Source organism: Pygocentrus nattereri, chromosome 5, assembly GCF_015220715.1.
Source record: "Pygocentrus nattereri isolate fPygNat1 chromosome 5, fPygNat1.pri, whole genome shotgun sequence".
NCBI lineage: Eukaryota > Metazoa > Chordata > Actinopteri > Characiformes > Serrasalmidae > Pygocentrus > Pygocentrus nattereri.
Genome location: NC_051215.1, coordinates 39,731,629 through 39,745,190, shown reverse-complemented (window position 1 = coordinate 39,745,190; position 13,562 = coordinate 39,731,629). Strand labels below are relative to the sequence as shown.

The window sequence follows — 13,562 nt, the reverse complement described above, 5'->3', positions numbered from 1 at the left end:
CACTTTTTCACGATCTGTAATTTGTTTGAGTTTGTCTCAGACCTTTTCTTTCCATTGAGACAGAGCCAATGTCGGGTTTCCATACACCTTTTAAGCATGAGCAATAACAGCTTGTGTTTTATTTCGTGAGACATGTTTTGACTAAGATAGTGGTGGGAACCATCAAGAAGGACAAAAAAATGGACTGGTTAAAGTCAAAGTAATCATCACATCAAAGTGCCCAACATGTTCATGGGCCTCACCATCAAATGCAGCTACATTAATAATCAGTAAAAGCGGGGCTTTGTTCAGCTCTTATCCCCAACCACACTCAGCCAGGAGACTGGGTAAGAGACCACCATTGTGCGTCTGCCAGAAAAGACAAAACGTCATGGTTAAATGATTGTGGTAGTTATGAAGTGCTTCGTGACAATTCACTTCAACAACACTGTTCTTGAATCCACAGACCCCTCTTCCCTTGTGGTTTAAATAATTATACCACATGAGAAAATCTTTATAGAATGTTATCTAGTTTGTTCTTAAACTTAAAGACTTACATTTTATGTTTTATGCTAGGATGCTGTTTCTCTCTTACATATAATTACTCTTTAGAAACATGGAATTTGGTAAGCGCTGCAATGATTTAACAATGACCTGACATACAGACTGACAGATTTACACACCCTGTTTCACTATCAGAAGCAGTTGTTATAAAATACATTTGATGTTAGTCTATGCTATATTGCTCATTTGCGATTATACAAATTGCCCACAGATTTTGCTTTGTGAACTGTCTATATCCAAAACCAACATTAGTTCATATATTTGGCAAAACAAACAAACTGTAATCTTTATTTTTCCTTGGAAAAGTCAGACAGTTCAATGATCCAGCTGCGCGGCCTTCATTCATTACCTTGTACAATTCCACTGGAATTTATTATTTATTTTTTGAACTGTTTAGCCATATAGACTTTGCAAGTTAAACATTGAGCAAAAGTCTTTTTAAGTAGTTGGATCAACCATTTATTTTGATTTATAGTTCTGTATCTGGCATTCATACATCTCATTGTTACTTTTTCTTTTCAAATTTTCATAATGTAACTATTCCAAACCACATAAAAGCCACATTAAGCTATTTATGACAATGCACTCAATTTGTGAATTATTTATTATTGTTATTATTATTTTTATTATTATCATCAAATATTCTTGTCTACAGTACTGACTCAACTCAATAAACAAAACAATGTTGCCACTGATTCAAAAAAGAAACACAATTAATCTGGCTTTTAACATTAGAGCCAACAACACAACAGAATAAATTCCCTACATTTCACAAACATCTACGATTCATTTGTTGATCCCTGAGTAGAACACATCCTACCTAGCTGCTTACTTTAGTGGTAACTGGAGCATTTTGCTGAATGCAAGGAGAACAAGAGACCCTTTCTTTCCTTCTGTGTAGCAACTGTGGCAAAAGACCATTACAGGTGGGAACCCAGAATATTTGGTTACAATATAAAAGCCACCAGTGCAGAACATAGAACAAATCACTCTTAGAAACTCACCAAACCTCAGCCAAAGCCGTCTAAAAAGGATATCCAGTTTTCCTTTCAACAAAAATGGAGCACAGATAAGGACACAATGAATGGGCAACTCAATGAACTTTTACTTCAGTTCCAATGAATGCAACCACAACCAACAAAAACAGACCACAATGTCATCGTCCTCTGTAACTGTGCTTTCTTCTGATCCTAATGAGAGTGTAGTATTGATTTTAGTGAAAGAACTGCTCTCGCACCTTATCTTGTTCCCATGATTAGGGTTTTATTAAAAAGGACAGCTCTTTTTATAACAGGTGCGATGGTTGAAACTCCACAAACACATTCAACCCAAAACTTTAATGACATCAACCATATAACTAGGGATGTAACGATACATAGGTTTGATGATGCAATATGCACTGAGCTGGCACTGATCCAATACAAAGTATCAGCAGAAAATTTGAGATGAGACATCACAGGGAAAAAGAAAGAGAGACTCTCATATATGCTGTAAGAAATCTAACCTCAAACAGCGCACACTTACATTATCTTGCCATGTAGTTAACTGTGTGTTTCTTCCTGTAGAGAAGTGGAGTGTTTGTAGTTTAAGCAAGATCCTTCTACATGGCCAGTTAAAGTGAGGTGCTAAAATTTAAAACCCACAGTAGTTTCTACAGAAGACATATCAGATCAGAATGTGTATGGGTCAATACTCAATATTGCTATCAGTATTATAAAAGAAAAGGTGGTGCCAAAAAAAGGTGCACCAGCTCTAGAATTTGTGCCACAATATGATACAATTTCGACACACAACTCAAGAAGAGCATTTCTACATTAAAGCCAAGCAGGTCAACAACATTAACACAATTTTCTTAGAAGATACAAACATTTAATTACGCACAAGCACAAATAGTTTCAGAGTAGCAGGGAGTATTTTTGTCTCATATAGAAATAGAAATCTAGAAATCTCAGCATGCAAACTACTGTATTTTATGTCAGTATGTCTGATTAAGTATCAGATATTGTTTACAGCGTAAAATGTAACTGTATTTAGTTCACAGAGCAGATTGTCTCCTAATCCCTATATCAAAAAAGAATATTAATATGTGTATCATAACTGCTCCATTTATAACACCGGTCTGAATGAAATCTCACACCATTCATTCAGCACAGCATTAAGGTTAGCCTTAGTGGGTGACAGTGGTTGTAAACGTTTGCACTGATGAAGTGACATTTAATTCTGTGTTTGTGTGTAGGTCAGGTGTAGTTAATGGGCTAAAGGATGGGAGGAGAAGTGGCTGTGGGATGAAGCACATGGCTTTAACCTTGGGAAAATGTGCTCAGCTGCAGTAGTGAAGGAACAAAGAGATGAATAGGTATGCTTTGATGAACTGTAAAGACATTTGCTAGGGTCAGCGCACCATAGTGAATTATATTAATGACAAAGAACAAGTCTTTCAATATAAGGGGCAAATGATGGCTAATAGATTTTTCCCACTGTCATGTTGACCCAGGTTCACCCTGGTCTGGCTAGTTTTCGTTTCCTAGTACACTAGTTCACTCTTCTATCAGACAGTTATTCCATTCGGGCAATCGCTGGAGAGATATACTTTCTAAGGGATGTTAAGTTAGGTTTTCAAAGACAAACATGGTCCTTCAATTCCCGAAGTAGCTTTTCAACAACATGACAAGACGACCAATATTGGAACAACAATACAATAGTGTGTGAACCATGAAAGACATTTCTACACAAGATAGGAATACAGTGAACATACAACCAGAAGGCAACAGAGCAAAGAATAAAAGTAGAATCTTACATAAGCACACATTAGGCAAGTTGCCAAGTGTTCAATATCCAGCATAACATACAGCAATGCACAGAAAACCACAAAGGATGCTCATAATTTATATCAACTTTTTAAAGGCTCTCTCATCAAATCAATACTGCAATCCTTTCTTATTAGTACTTTCTCCATGCCAAACATTGTAAGCTCATGTCAGTAGGCATTGCTACTTTGAAGCTGTCATAGAACTTAGTTTATGTCTTCAAAATAACTTACAATAAAAATTCTGATGGCACATTATGTAGTCAGTGTATTTAACCAAATTTTAAAATGTCTAAACGTTATTACTATGGCTAAAAGGCTCAAATTCAAAACTGTATTGTATATGCAAATTACATATAGGCTGAACTTTTGATGCCTATGGAAAATGAGCCACAGGATACAAGACTTTTTTTTTTCTTTTCTTTTTTTCTTTTTCCTATTGTGCCAATGAAAACAAAGCATGTATTTTAAATCATTTTACTTTAAACTGTTATGTTATCATTTAAAAATACTAGTTTCTCAGCCCCCACTAGTACAAATACATCATACTTACCACTGCATATACTTACTTCGTCTTTTACGGGGTGTTTCACACAACAGTCTCACATGAAAAAGGATGCCTAATATAAATGTAACCTTTATGTTTAAGCTGCATTGTTTTATTTAGGCTACTCTTTTATCTTGGCCACTAAAAACAGACAAGCAACGTTTTATGGCCTGTATAAAATCACATCACTTACTATTTAGGTATAATTCCTATTTAACCTGAGACCAAGCACACTTCCAATAAAGCAATAAAGATATACAGTGCTGTGCGAAAGTCTTAGGCATGAAAGACACATTTTCTAAATCAATTTATTTGTGTAGTATGTGTTAATTTGCTGAAAAAAGTGTTAATATTTGAATAAACAAAATGGATAGAATATTAATATAGTGATAATATAGTGAGTATTTAATATAGTGAATAATGTATATATTGATTTTCTGGATGTGTGTTTGTTTAACCATTTCAAGCCTCTCCTTGAGGAAGCCCAGTATTATATGTAGTTAAAAACCAACTCCTGGTTTGACCAATCAGTGCTTCAGTAAATTGTGCTCATGATGTAATTTAAGTCTCTGTGGTGGCTGTGAAGCTGTCAAGGAAAAATAGGGACCCAAGAAATTCTTATTTCTTTTTATTGCTTTTATGTTTATTTGAATTATGAATATGACTTTATTCTAATGTATATTGTGATAAACTCGCTGCTGAGGTAAACTGTTTAAAAATTTGCTTAGGTGCCCAAAACTTTCGCACAGTACTGTACAAATTCACAGTTAATCTAATACCACTACAAGAATTGCTCTTTGGCTTCTTATTGGTTTCTCATACAACATGGATTAACCAGACTAATCCAAGTAGCTGCATCAAAGCCTTACAAGATAAATGTTTAACATGATGAACGATTTTTAGCAATGTTATTAAAATGAAACCATGATAAAAATGAATCTTTTTCAAGAACGTTTCAGTCGTTTGCTTAAGTCATCAAGCATAAAATGCTCCAAATGCAATTTTAGGTTTGACACCAATCAGCTGATTTGACTTCAGTCCACATACAATCACTCTTAATTTTGTAATACTCTGGCTGCAGTACTACGAAATCAGTATTTCTTTGTTGATTGGCTGCTTAAATGTGTGGTAAAAGTGGGATGTTCTTAGAGTTTTTAACTGGTGTGGGACATTGTGCTCTGTGCAGATGTAACAACTTAACCCTTGTGACCTCAGCTGTGCCGTCTGCACAAATAAAACAACAACATCCTGCCTTGCAACCCCTCTCAGCGCCCCAATCGTACCATCCGAGCGACAGATCCCCTCCCTCCCAGCAGCATGAAGAAATCTCTTAAAGGAGGCTTGTAGAAAATCAAAACTCTTTCTTCTAGAAGAAAAGCAGTAAAAAGAATGCTTTCTTTCACATCAAAACAAAAACTGCCATACTAAATGCACTCTTGGGGCTTTTATTTGAGTCCAGGTGGAATTAGATTGCAAATGAAAATACAACCCTATAAGAGTAAACTGAACACTGGGAATGTTGCTGTATGTGGACTAGATAACTGCGGGAATGCCAATGAAGCATCATCACATACATCTCCGTGATATAATTTGAGAGCTCTACATGCTTGCACATTTTAAATGCTTTAATACGGACAAGACTGTAAGGTTACAAAAGGCTGCAGAATGGAACAGAATGTTTAAGTTGATTAAGGGTAAACTATGAAATGCCTTACATAATTGCTAATGTAAAAAAAATTCAAACCATGTACATAAATCCTTCAAAAGTGTCAACATTATTTGAGAGGTTACATGGAAATATAAAACAATTCCTCCCACAAACATAAGTCATATTTTTGCATTTGGACTCTCCATTCTATGATTTATCTTTGACGAGTGTAGAAAAAGCCGTCTGCACTCTTTATCACAGCCGCCGGCAGTCCAGCATGTGCATTTATTATAATGAAGGCTTAACACTCTCTCTCTTTCTTTCTCCATCTCTCTCTCTCTCCCACACACACACACACACACATTCACAAAGGCCAGAAAAGAATCACAGCTAGCACACAAAGCTTCAACTGGGAACTGTCAGGGTGCATGCGTAAGGAAATCTAATAGAATACATCGTAATATAAACATGAAAAAATAACAATTTCTCAGTGAGTGCTAATGTAATTAGCTGTGTGAAACAACACAGGAACTTTCCCCAGACTGGAATTAACACTTACAGTGTTCATTTGTGCGCAGCTGGATTTAAAGCAACACAGCGGCTGCTAATTCCAGTCCAAGAATTGTGCTGTGAATTTGCCAGCCTTAACAAGCCTTAACATGGAATAATAAAGATTACTGTGATGGCATCTACATCCTCACATGAACCATGAAATTCATCTGTGCCTGAAACAACTAAGCAAAACACCCAGTGCTGAATGAACGGTGTTGAACGATCTCCCACAGCGTTCATTTACAATAGGTCTATCAGTGATGTGTTGAAGGTAACTGTGGAAGGCCATTTAGGTCACTAAATTGTTTTAGTATTAGTATGTCAAACCAACTGAACCTGAACCCTACGTCCAGCTGCCTTCACGTTCTACTACTAAGGCAATGGGTTTCAAGTCAATGGTATTCAGTCATTCTGCACTGTATGATTGCCATATGCTGTACTTATTCCTACAAAACTGCAGATGTAAATTCACTGCATATGTGCTTAATATGCACTGGGGAGTTGTGAGTTCTGTTGTGAACTTTTCTTGCTGGCCTCAACAGGCACTAACAGCTGAAATGAGTGTAAGTGAATGAATGAATGAATGAATGAATGAATGAATTAATGCACCTCCTGGGCATCCGTGTAAGTGACTGAAATGAAGTTGCACTTACACGAACGCGTGGTACACGAAGGCCCAGCCTCGAGGCCTCTCCAGCACGTTGTACAGGTAGTTTTGCAGCTTCCTGTAGCGCGCGTTCCGGCGACCACTCTGCGCGCTGTAGGCCAGCGGTTTGCCCAGCAGGCTGAGGCGCGCGCCCTGCGCTCTGCTCCTCAGCTCCTCCGCGCCGTCCGCCGGCCGGGCCGCCCTGTTCATCGCCCCGCGCGCGGCTTCCACATCCTTCAGGCGCACGTTCTCCCCTCGGCGCCCCGGGGACGCTTTCATCCAGAGGCCGGAGGCGCCGTCGTCTGCGCCGTGCCCACGGGGCATGGCATCACCACCAACAGCGGCGGTGAGACACGTGCGTTGGCCGCAGAAAGTGCACGCATATACTACAGAACTTCTTCAGTCCTGACGTGTCTTTTGTCAAAGTATGTTTGCCTTCAGTTCCGAGCTCTTTTACCGTTTTTCTGCCTTTATTTTTAGATGACAACACTACAGGATCATCCTGTTCTCCGTTTCACGTGCTGACCCAAGAGCGAGAGGAAATAGGCTGGGAGTGGGCAATAAGGAGCGGGCGATGCGCGCGAGCTGCCTCCCGGCCGGAGTTGTGAAGAAGTAACACCATCTCAGGGGTAGAAATCGGGTGAGGGGAAGAAGGAGGAGGAGAGGGGGAGAGAGGGAGGGGGGCCATCGTCACCCCGGATTAACGCAATTCTCTCTTTCCCTCCCTTTGTCCGCGAACGTGAAGAAGAAAAAACACTAGAGACAGAGAGACAGAGAGACAAGAGACAGAGAGCTGACGTAAAGCTGTTGCTTCTCTGCGCTGCAGCCTCTGCTACTGACCAGCGCTAGACGGAGCGGAGCGGAGCGGCGCGCGCTAACCGAGTCCAGCCCGGCAGGAACACACACGGCGACACTCTGTCAGCGGCTTTTGATGATTTACAAGAGAAACCGAGTAGGTTCACAGAGGTTCACCGACAGGGAAAAACAGTAAAGTCACAGCGCGAAGTGTCTGGACATCATGAATCCGCTCCTTCAGAGGATGCCCATTTATGTCAGCTTCACAGGAGAGAGAGAGAGAGAGAGAGAGAGAGATAGCAGAGAACTGAGCGCTCACTCTCCCACTCCCTCCATTTACGTTACTGACCTGATTAAACGCCTGGGAGCAGCTAGTCGACGAACTAAAGTCGAGAACAGAGCGACACGGACGAGGAAAAAGTAGCTAAAGTGTGTCTCCTCACTGACACTTAGCCCACACGGCTGTCACAGCAGCGAGCTGCTCCGTCACGTTAACACTCCCCACAAGAAACAACGCGAGGCGACCGCTCGCCTCAGATCCATCTTCACGTCAGTTAAGGACTAACTCGTTACTCACTGTAGAAGCGGTACAGTTTTCTCACAGGGGGTGGGCTACTTTCTCGACAAGCACACATTAGCGACACTCGCCCGCAGTCAGAGGAAAACAGCGGCACATGTCTCTAACATTTTTTGTCTCTTAATAAAGTGCTGTTAAGTTGTGTTAATGAGGCTCCAGCTCCGCCATAACCCGCATGCTCTCCCGATGCTGCTCATTGAGCTCGCGCTCAAACCACGTGATGCCGAGAGACACAGACACGAGAGAGAGAGAGAGAGAGAGAGAGAGAGAGAGACCGTACACACTAGACTTAGTTCATTTACACCGTATATATTATATTCCCAAAACTGTAAGTTAGCTATTCAGTTCAGTAGTTACACTGGAATAATTACCGTAGTATATAGTAAAATACACGACATTTAGTAGTTTAAACAAAAGTTTAAATGCATTAAAAATTAAGAAATGAATGAAAATGCTTATGAAAGAAACGCTAAATAGTGATGTGTTCAATGACAACGCATTAACTGGTTTTACCCATTTTAACACTTTTTGGCATATTGTTTGTGTTCTCCATAACTGGATGTAGAAATATTTCAACAGATTTTGTGTTAAAAGTAATGCAAAACGTGTCATCTCCAACTGAATACACTGATGTGTCCAGTTACTGACAGAATGTGTTGTTTTTAACACATCTGTTTTAAGAGGATAGATAGATAGATAGATAGATAGATAGATAGATAGATAGATAGATGGATAGATAGATAGATAGATAGATAGATAGATAGATAGATAGATAGATAGATAGATAGATAGATGCATACGTAGATACTTTTTTTGATCCCAAAGGAAATTTAGCAGCCACTAGCAGTCACACAACACAGGACAGTTACAAAAAAGGGTGATACAATATAAAAAGAATATATACAGAAATAGAAATATATGCAAGAAGATCTATAACCTGAGAAAAAAAAGCCAGTGCAATAATGAATGCACAAAGAGGTGCAGGGAACAGCGTACAATGACAACACTGAATAAATATGTGCATACCTTGGTACTAAGATAAAAGTGTCTAGGTATGTAGTGTCCAGATGTGCAAGATGCAGCCGTCCTAGCTGTAGTACTTCAGAGCAATGTCACAACAAATTCATCATAAAATGTGATAGAGCATATAAAAATAATTCATGATCACATTGCTATGGGCCACTTAAAGTTGTTACTTACTACTTATTTGAAGTTGATGGCTCAAATGGAAGGGAATTATTAATAATTAACTAATTACTTCGAAAACATATGGTCATAGTTAAACCTTAACAAGACAAAGTAACAGTGGACAGGCTCTGCTTTTGAAATGACTAAATCTCATTAACCACGATCTTCACATATGTTTCACGTAAAGGTCCATGTTCAGTCAGTTTAAATATCTACTAAGGCACTTTGGAATCAACAAAATTAAGAGGAAAAATCAAATTGTTTTTAAAAGAGGCTGAAGGTAGTTGGTACAAACAGAGGGAGAAAAACAACATACCAAATCATGGTTTTTGCCAAACAATTAAAAATGGTGTTCAGTGGAACAAGGGTCAGAAATCAAACCTTTATTTGGGATAAATTTGCATTTGTTAACACCACATGGCGTTTAACAGGAGAGGTGCTAAAAACACTAGCAACCACCTAAAATATGCCCACCAAATTGAATCTATTCCTCTATGAATCCATTACAGTGAAAGCAGTTTTAGGCCCCCTTTCCCAAAGCGCGCAGTAGTTTTTAATGACTTATTCAGGTTGTATTGTGTCAGAAAGTCATTTTACACTCTCATGAAAACTGGTGATAAAGATTGTTATTTGAAAATTATGACTGACAAATATGCCCACTTTTCAGCATTTAAAATGAACCAAATATAGCTTAAAAAGACAAAAATAAATAAATAAATATAAAAGTGTAAAAACGCAGTACAGAAACAAAATCTTCCATTCTTAATGTTGTAAGAGTACGTACAGATTAAGAGACCGCTTATTTTGATGTACTTGTCCTTCAGATGTTCATTTTGAAGTCCCTCCCGTTTTATAGAACAGCGTAAAGGCTACTTTAATACAGACCCAGTATAGACTTATCAACCAAGACAGGCCCACGCAGAAAGTGTTTGAGGTTTGTTCACTTTCTTCAAACTTCCTGTTAAAATTAATTATGCTCTTTCCAGAACGCAGAACTCCACTGAGATTTGCATGGTTTGCTACTTTCTTAATATAGTTAATTACATTCTTTAGACTATACCGCACTTTAATATCTCAGACTTGTGAGGCACCCACTTTGGTGAGCACTGCAAGTGAGCACAAGCTATAGAAAAGCATCTACCTACAGCACATCTACAAGAAAATATACTGTCTGAATTTCAGCACGCATTGTGTTCAAGGACTGAATGTTGTGCACACAGCTAACAGGAACACACACTCTAGTGGCATGAGTATGTCATTACAGCCCTGAATACATGATCTCTGACTGAATGTCAATGGTGCCTCTGCTGCTGCTGTTTTGCAATTGCTGGTGGCTTCTCTGGTGACAATTACGTTTTTGTCATCAACATGTTGATCTTGAATTAAATGTGTGTTTTGGGGCAAAAATATGGAGCACCTTTTAATTCTTAAAAATAGAGTTGTAAGAAAGGGTTCTCTGAAGCAATGCTGCAGAACACAGGCCAATAACCCTGTTCTTGGAGATCTACCTTCCTAAGCAGTCTAGTTCCAACCAAAATCTGCCGTGCCTGCTCCAGCTAATTAATTTCTTTGTAAGTTCTTGGTTGGCTGCATCAATTGTATTTGTGTTAGCTAAGCTCTTAGCAAAAAAGTTTCAGGTGCTATATCAAACCATTTTAATTAAGTTCTTTAAAGAACCACATAAAACAGGTTTCAGATAGGAGAACAATTTAATCATGTAAAGAACTGTTACACTGTAAAAAATGGAAATATCTCAACAAACCCTTGATAAACCATTCTTAGGTGCGTAAGAGGGAGCAACATGCGGCATGCAGGTTAGAACTGAAGTCAGCGAAAGCAGCTCTCTAATAGGTTCTTCTAAGTAGATTTAGAAGAACCACATTTCCTTTGACAAATAACCTTTCATCTCAGCTAAAGTGGTTCTTCTATGGTATCGCCCCAAAAAACCCTTTTTAGCACCTTCATGTTCATTCAGGCTGTGAATGACTGGGGTAAGACAGAGTAGGTCGTTCAGGTATATTCAGCTTCCTGAGATACAAGGTGTGCTGATTTAGAGTACTGTAAATAGATAAGTCCAATGCAAAAGCCAGAAGAAGCTCCAGCTCAGGGTGAGCTCTGTCAGAGCAGCACTCACGAGAGACAGCAGGCTCTGTGCGTCAGAGGAGGAGAGTTTAGTTTAGCCTCTAAATGTTTGGGCCTCATCCTCAGAATCCATCAACCTGAAACACATTTGTGCAGAATGTGCGTATGGCATGGCGCTGAGGGATGGTGAGAGCCCAGACGAGTTCTCCAATAACCCCAGTCATAAAAATACTGTGAGGATTATATGGCCATCGGGATCAAGGCAGAGAAGAATGAGTAACGAGTCTTAAAATATTAGCAATAGATTCATTTGAAGAATGGAGCTCTGAAGCTGTGGTATGCTTTTTTACATATTTGCACAACTTGACATAAATCACCCCCTCTTTAAAAATGTTAGAAATCTTTTCACAGCCCTGCTTTCATTTCCCAAGCAGTCTGAAACTAGACAGGAGCACACAGCACTGTCCCAGCATGCTCTACACCTGGGATTTGGGTTCATTCAGCATCACTGCACCACTAGATCAGTTTACAACTTGTAAGTGCACTGTTGTACTGACCACAAAAATTGATACAGAAGCAAAAATGAGCATTACAGAAACATAACAAACATTCAAAAACACAGATGTTCAGTATCATAGGTTTAAAAATACACAGTCAAATAAAAACATTTCAGATTTTTCTTTCTTTCTAAAAGTAGTACGAGCGTCTGTGAGGGAAGTGTAGAAGTAGAAGAACAACTTTACAGTTGTAAAAGTTTGAGTCAAGTTTCTACATGGTGGAGATGAGAGTTTAGTGCCCTCCTCAATGATGTGTGAGAAGTCTGGCGTTCTCCTACACTGGGTATTGGTCAAAATTGATTGAAATCAAGAAAATCAGAGGGAGAAGATATTAAACATGCCACGCATTTATACATGTATCAATTCATGCACATATTTATGAATGAGACTAATACAACGTTTAAGAAAATATCCAACTATAAAAAAAGAAATCCTGTCATACTGAAAAAGTGGCATTAATATGAACATCCTCAGCCTTACAGCAGCCTTAGCCCTGAAATAAGCATCATGTTGATATTCTATGATAGTACAGAGCTTTAAAAGTGTTACCATTCTTGGAAAATAATCCTGCATCTGATATGTACCTGTCAAGTGCTTAGACACCCCTAATTAAATGTGTGTCTAATCTTAAAGATATCTTGATCTATGGGCTTATGCTTAAATGCTTGGAATGTTGTTACCTAAACTAATATAAACAGTGCAGTTTATGCCTATGTGTGAATTAATTTCCAAAATGTAAATGTAAAGTTAGTAATCCCTTTTGTAATGCTCGCTAAAATGTGATTTTCGGCAGCCAACAAGGTCTCAAATACAATCATAGGCAAAAGTTTGGGCATCCCTGTTCAAATTACATGCATTGTGGATCTTCTAAGTGAAAATAAGTACACATTCTCTACACATAACACAATTCTGCACATTTGAATGCACAAATGCTGTCTATTTGCTGAATTTAACATATTTGGGAAAAAATAAACTATATAATATGGTCTGTGCAAAAGTTATGGCATGTTTTTTTCCAATATATTAAATTCATTAAATAAATAGAAATTGTTCATTAAAACTTGCAGAAAAGTAAGTCTGTTTACTGTAGAGGATGTTAATGTATTTTCTCTTAGAAAATCAACAAAAGATCATTTCACCTGGGTTATTCATACCTTTGCATATGACTATGTTAAGCTTCTTTAAGACCTTTGGAAAAGCAACCACAGTGGTTCTGAACAAAGCTTTTTCTAAGAATGCCAAAAGCGCATAAAAATGACATCATGGCAAAATCAGGCTACTTTTAAAAACCATAAAGACAATTAGATTTTTTACAGTCACTGCTTAATTCCATATGGGATTTTTGACTGGTATGACCTGTAAGTAGAAATATGAAGAGATTATCTTAGAGATTTATTCTCATGTAGTATCACTAGCTATTGTCTGTGGTAATGGCTAGGATGGAACTGATAAGTATGAACATTCCTTCACTGATAAAGGTTCATATAGCCCATCAAAGTCTTTCTGAGCATTAGATCACCGCTTGCAACTCACTCTCTTCATAAAAACACTCATCTCAGAGCTGAAGCTTGAAAAAATTAAATTATACAACATTGCAGTTGAGATTTATCACTGAGCCCTC

At 38.4% G+C, this 13,562-nt stretch overlaps 1 protein-coding gene across 5 annotated transcripts in view; it reads right to left on the bottom strand.

The window, feature by feature from the left end:
* Positions 1-8,298, bottom strand: part of kcnq5a (potassium voltage-gated channel, KQT-like subfamily, member 5a) — a 142,469-nt gene extending 134,171 nt beyond the window's left edge. For all 5 annotated transcript variants that reach the window (XM_037538723.1, XM_017722712.2, XM_017722736.2 and 2 more), the window contains exon 1: positions 6,750-8,298. In XM_037538723.1, coding sequence (XP_037394620.1) covers positions 6,750-7,066 — 317 coding nt within the window. In that variant the 5' untranslated portion in view covers positions 7,067-8,298. The remainder of the gene's footprint in view (positions 1-6,749) is intronic.
* Between the last annotated feature and the right edge of the window lie 5,264 nt (positions 8,299-13,562).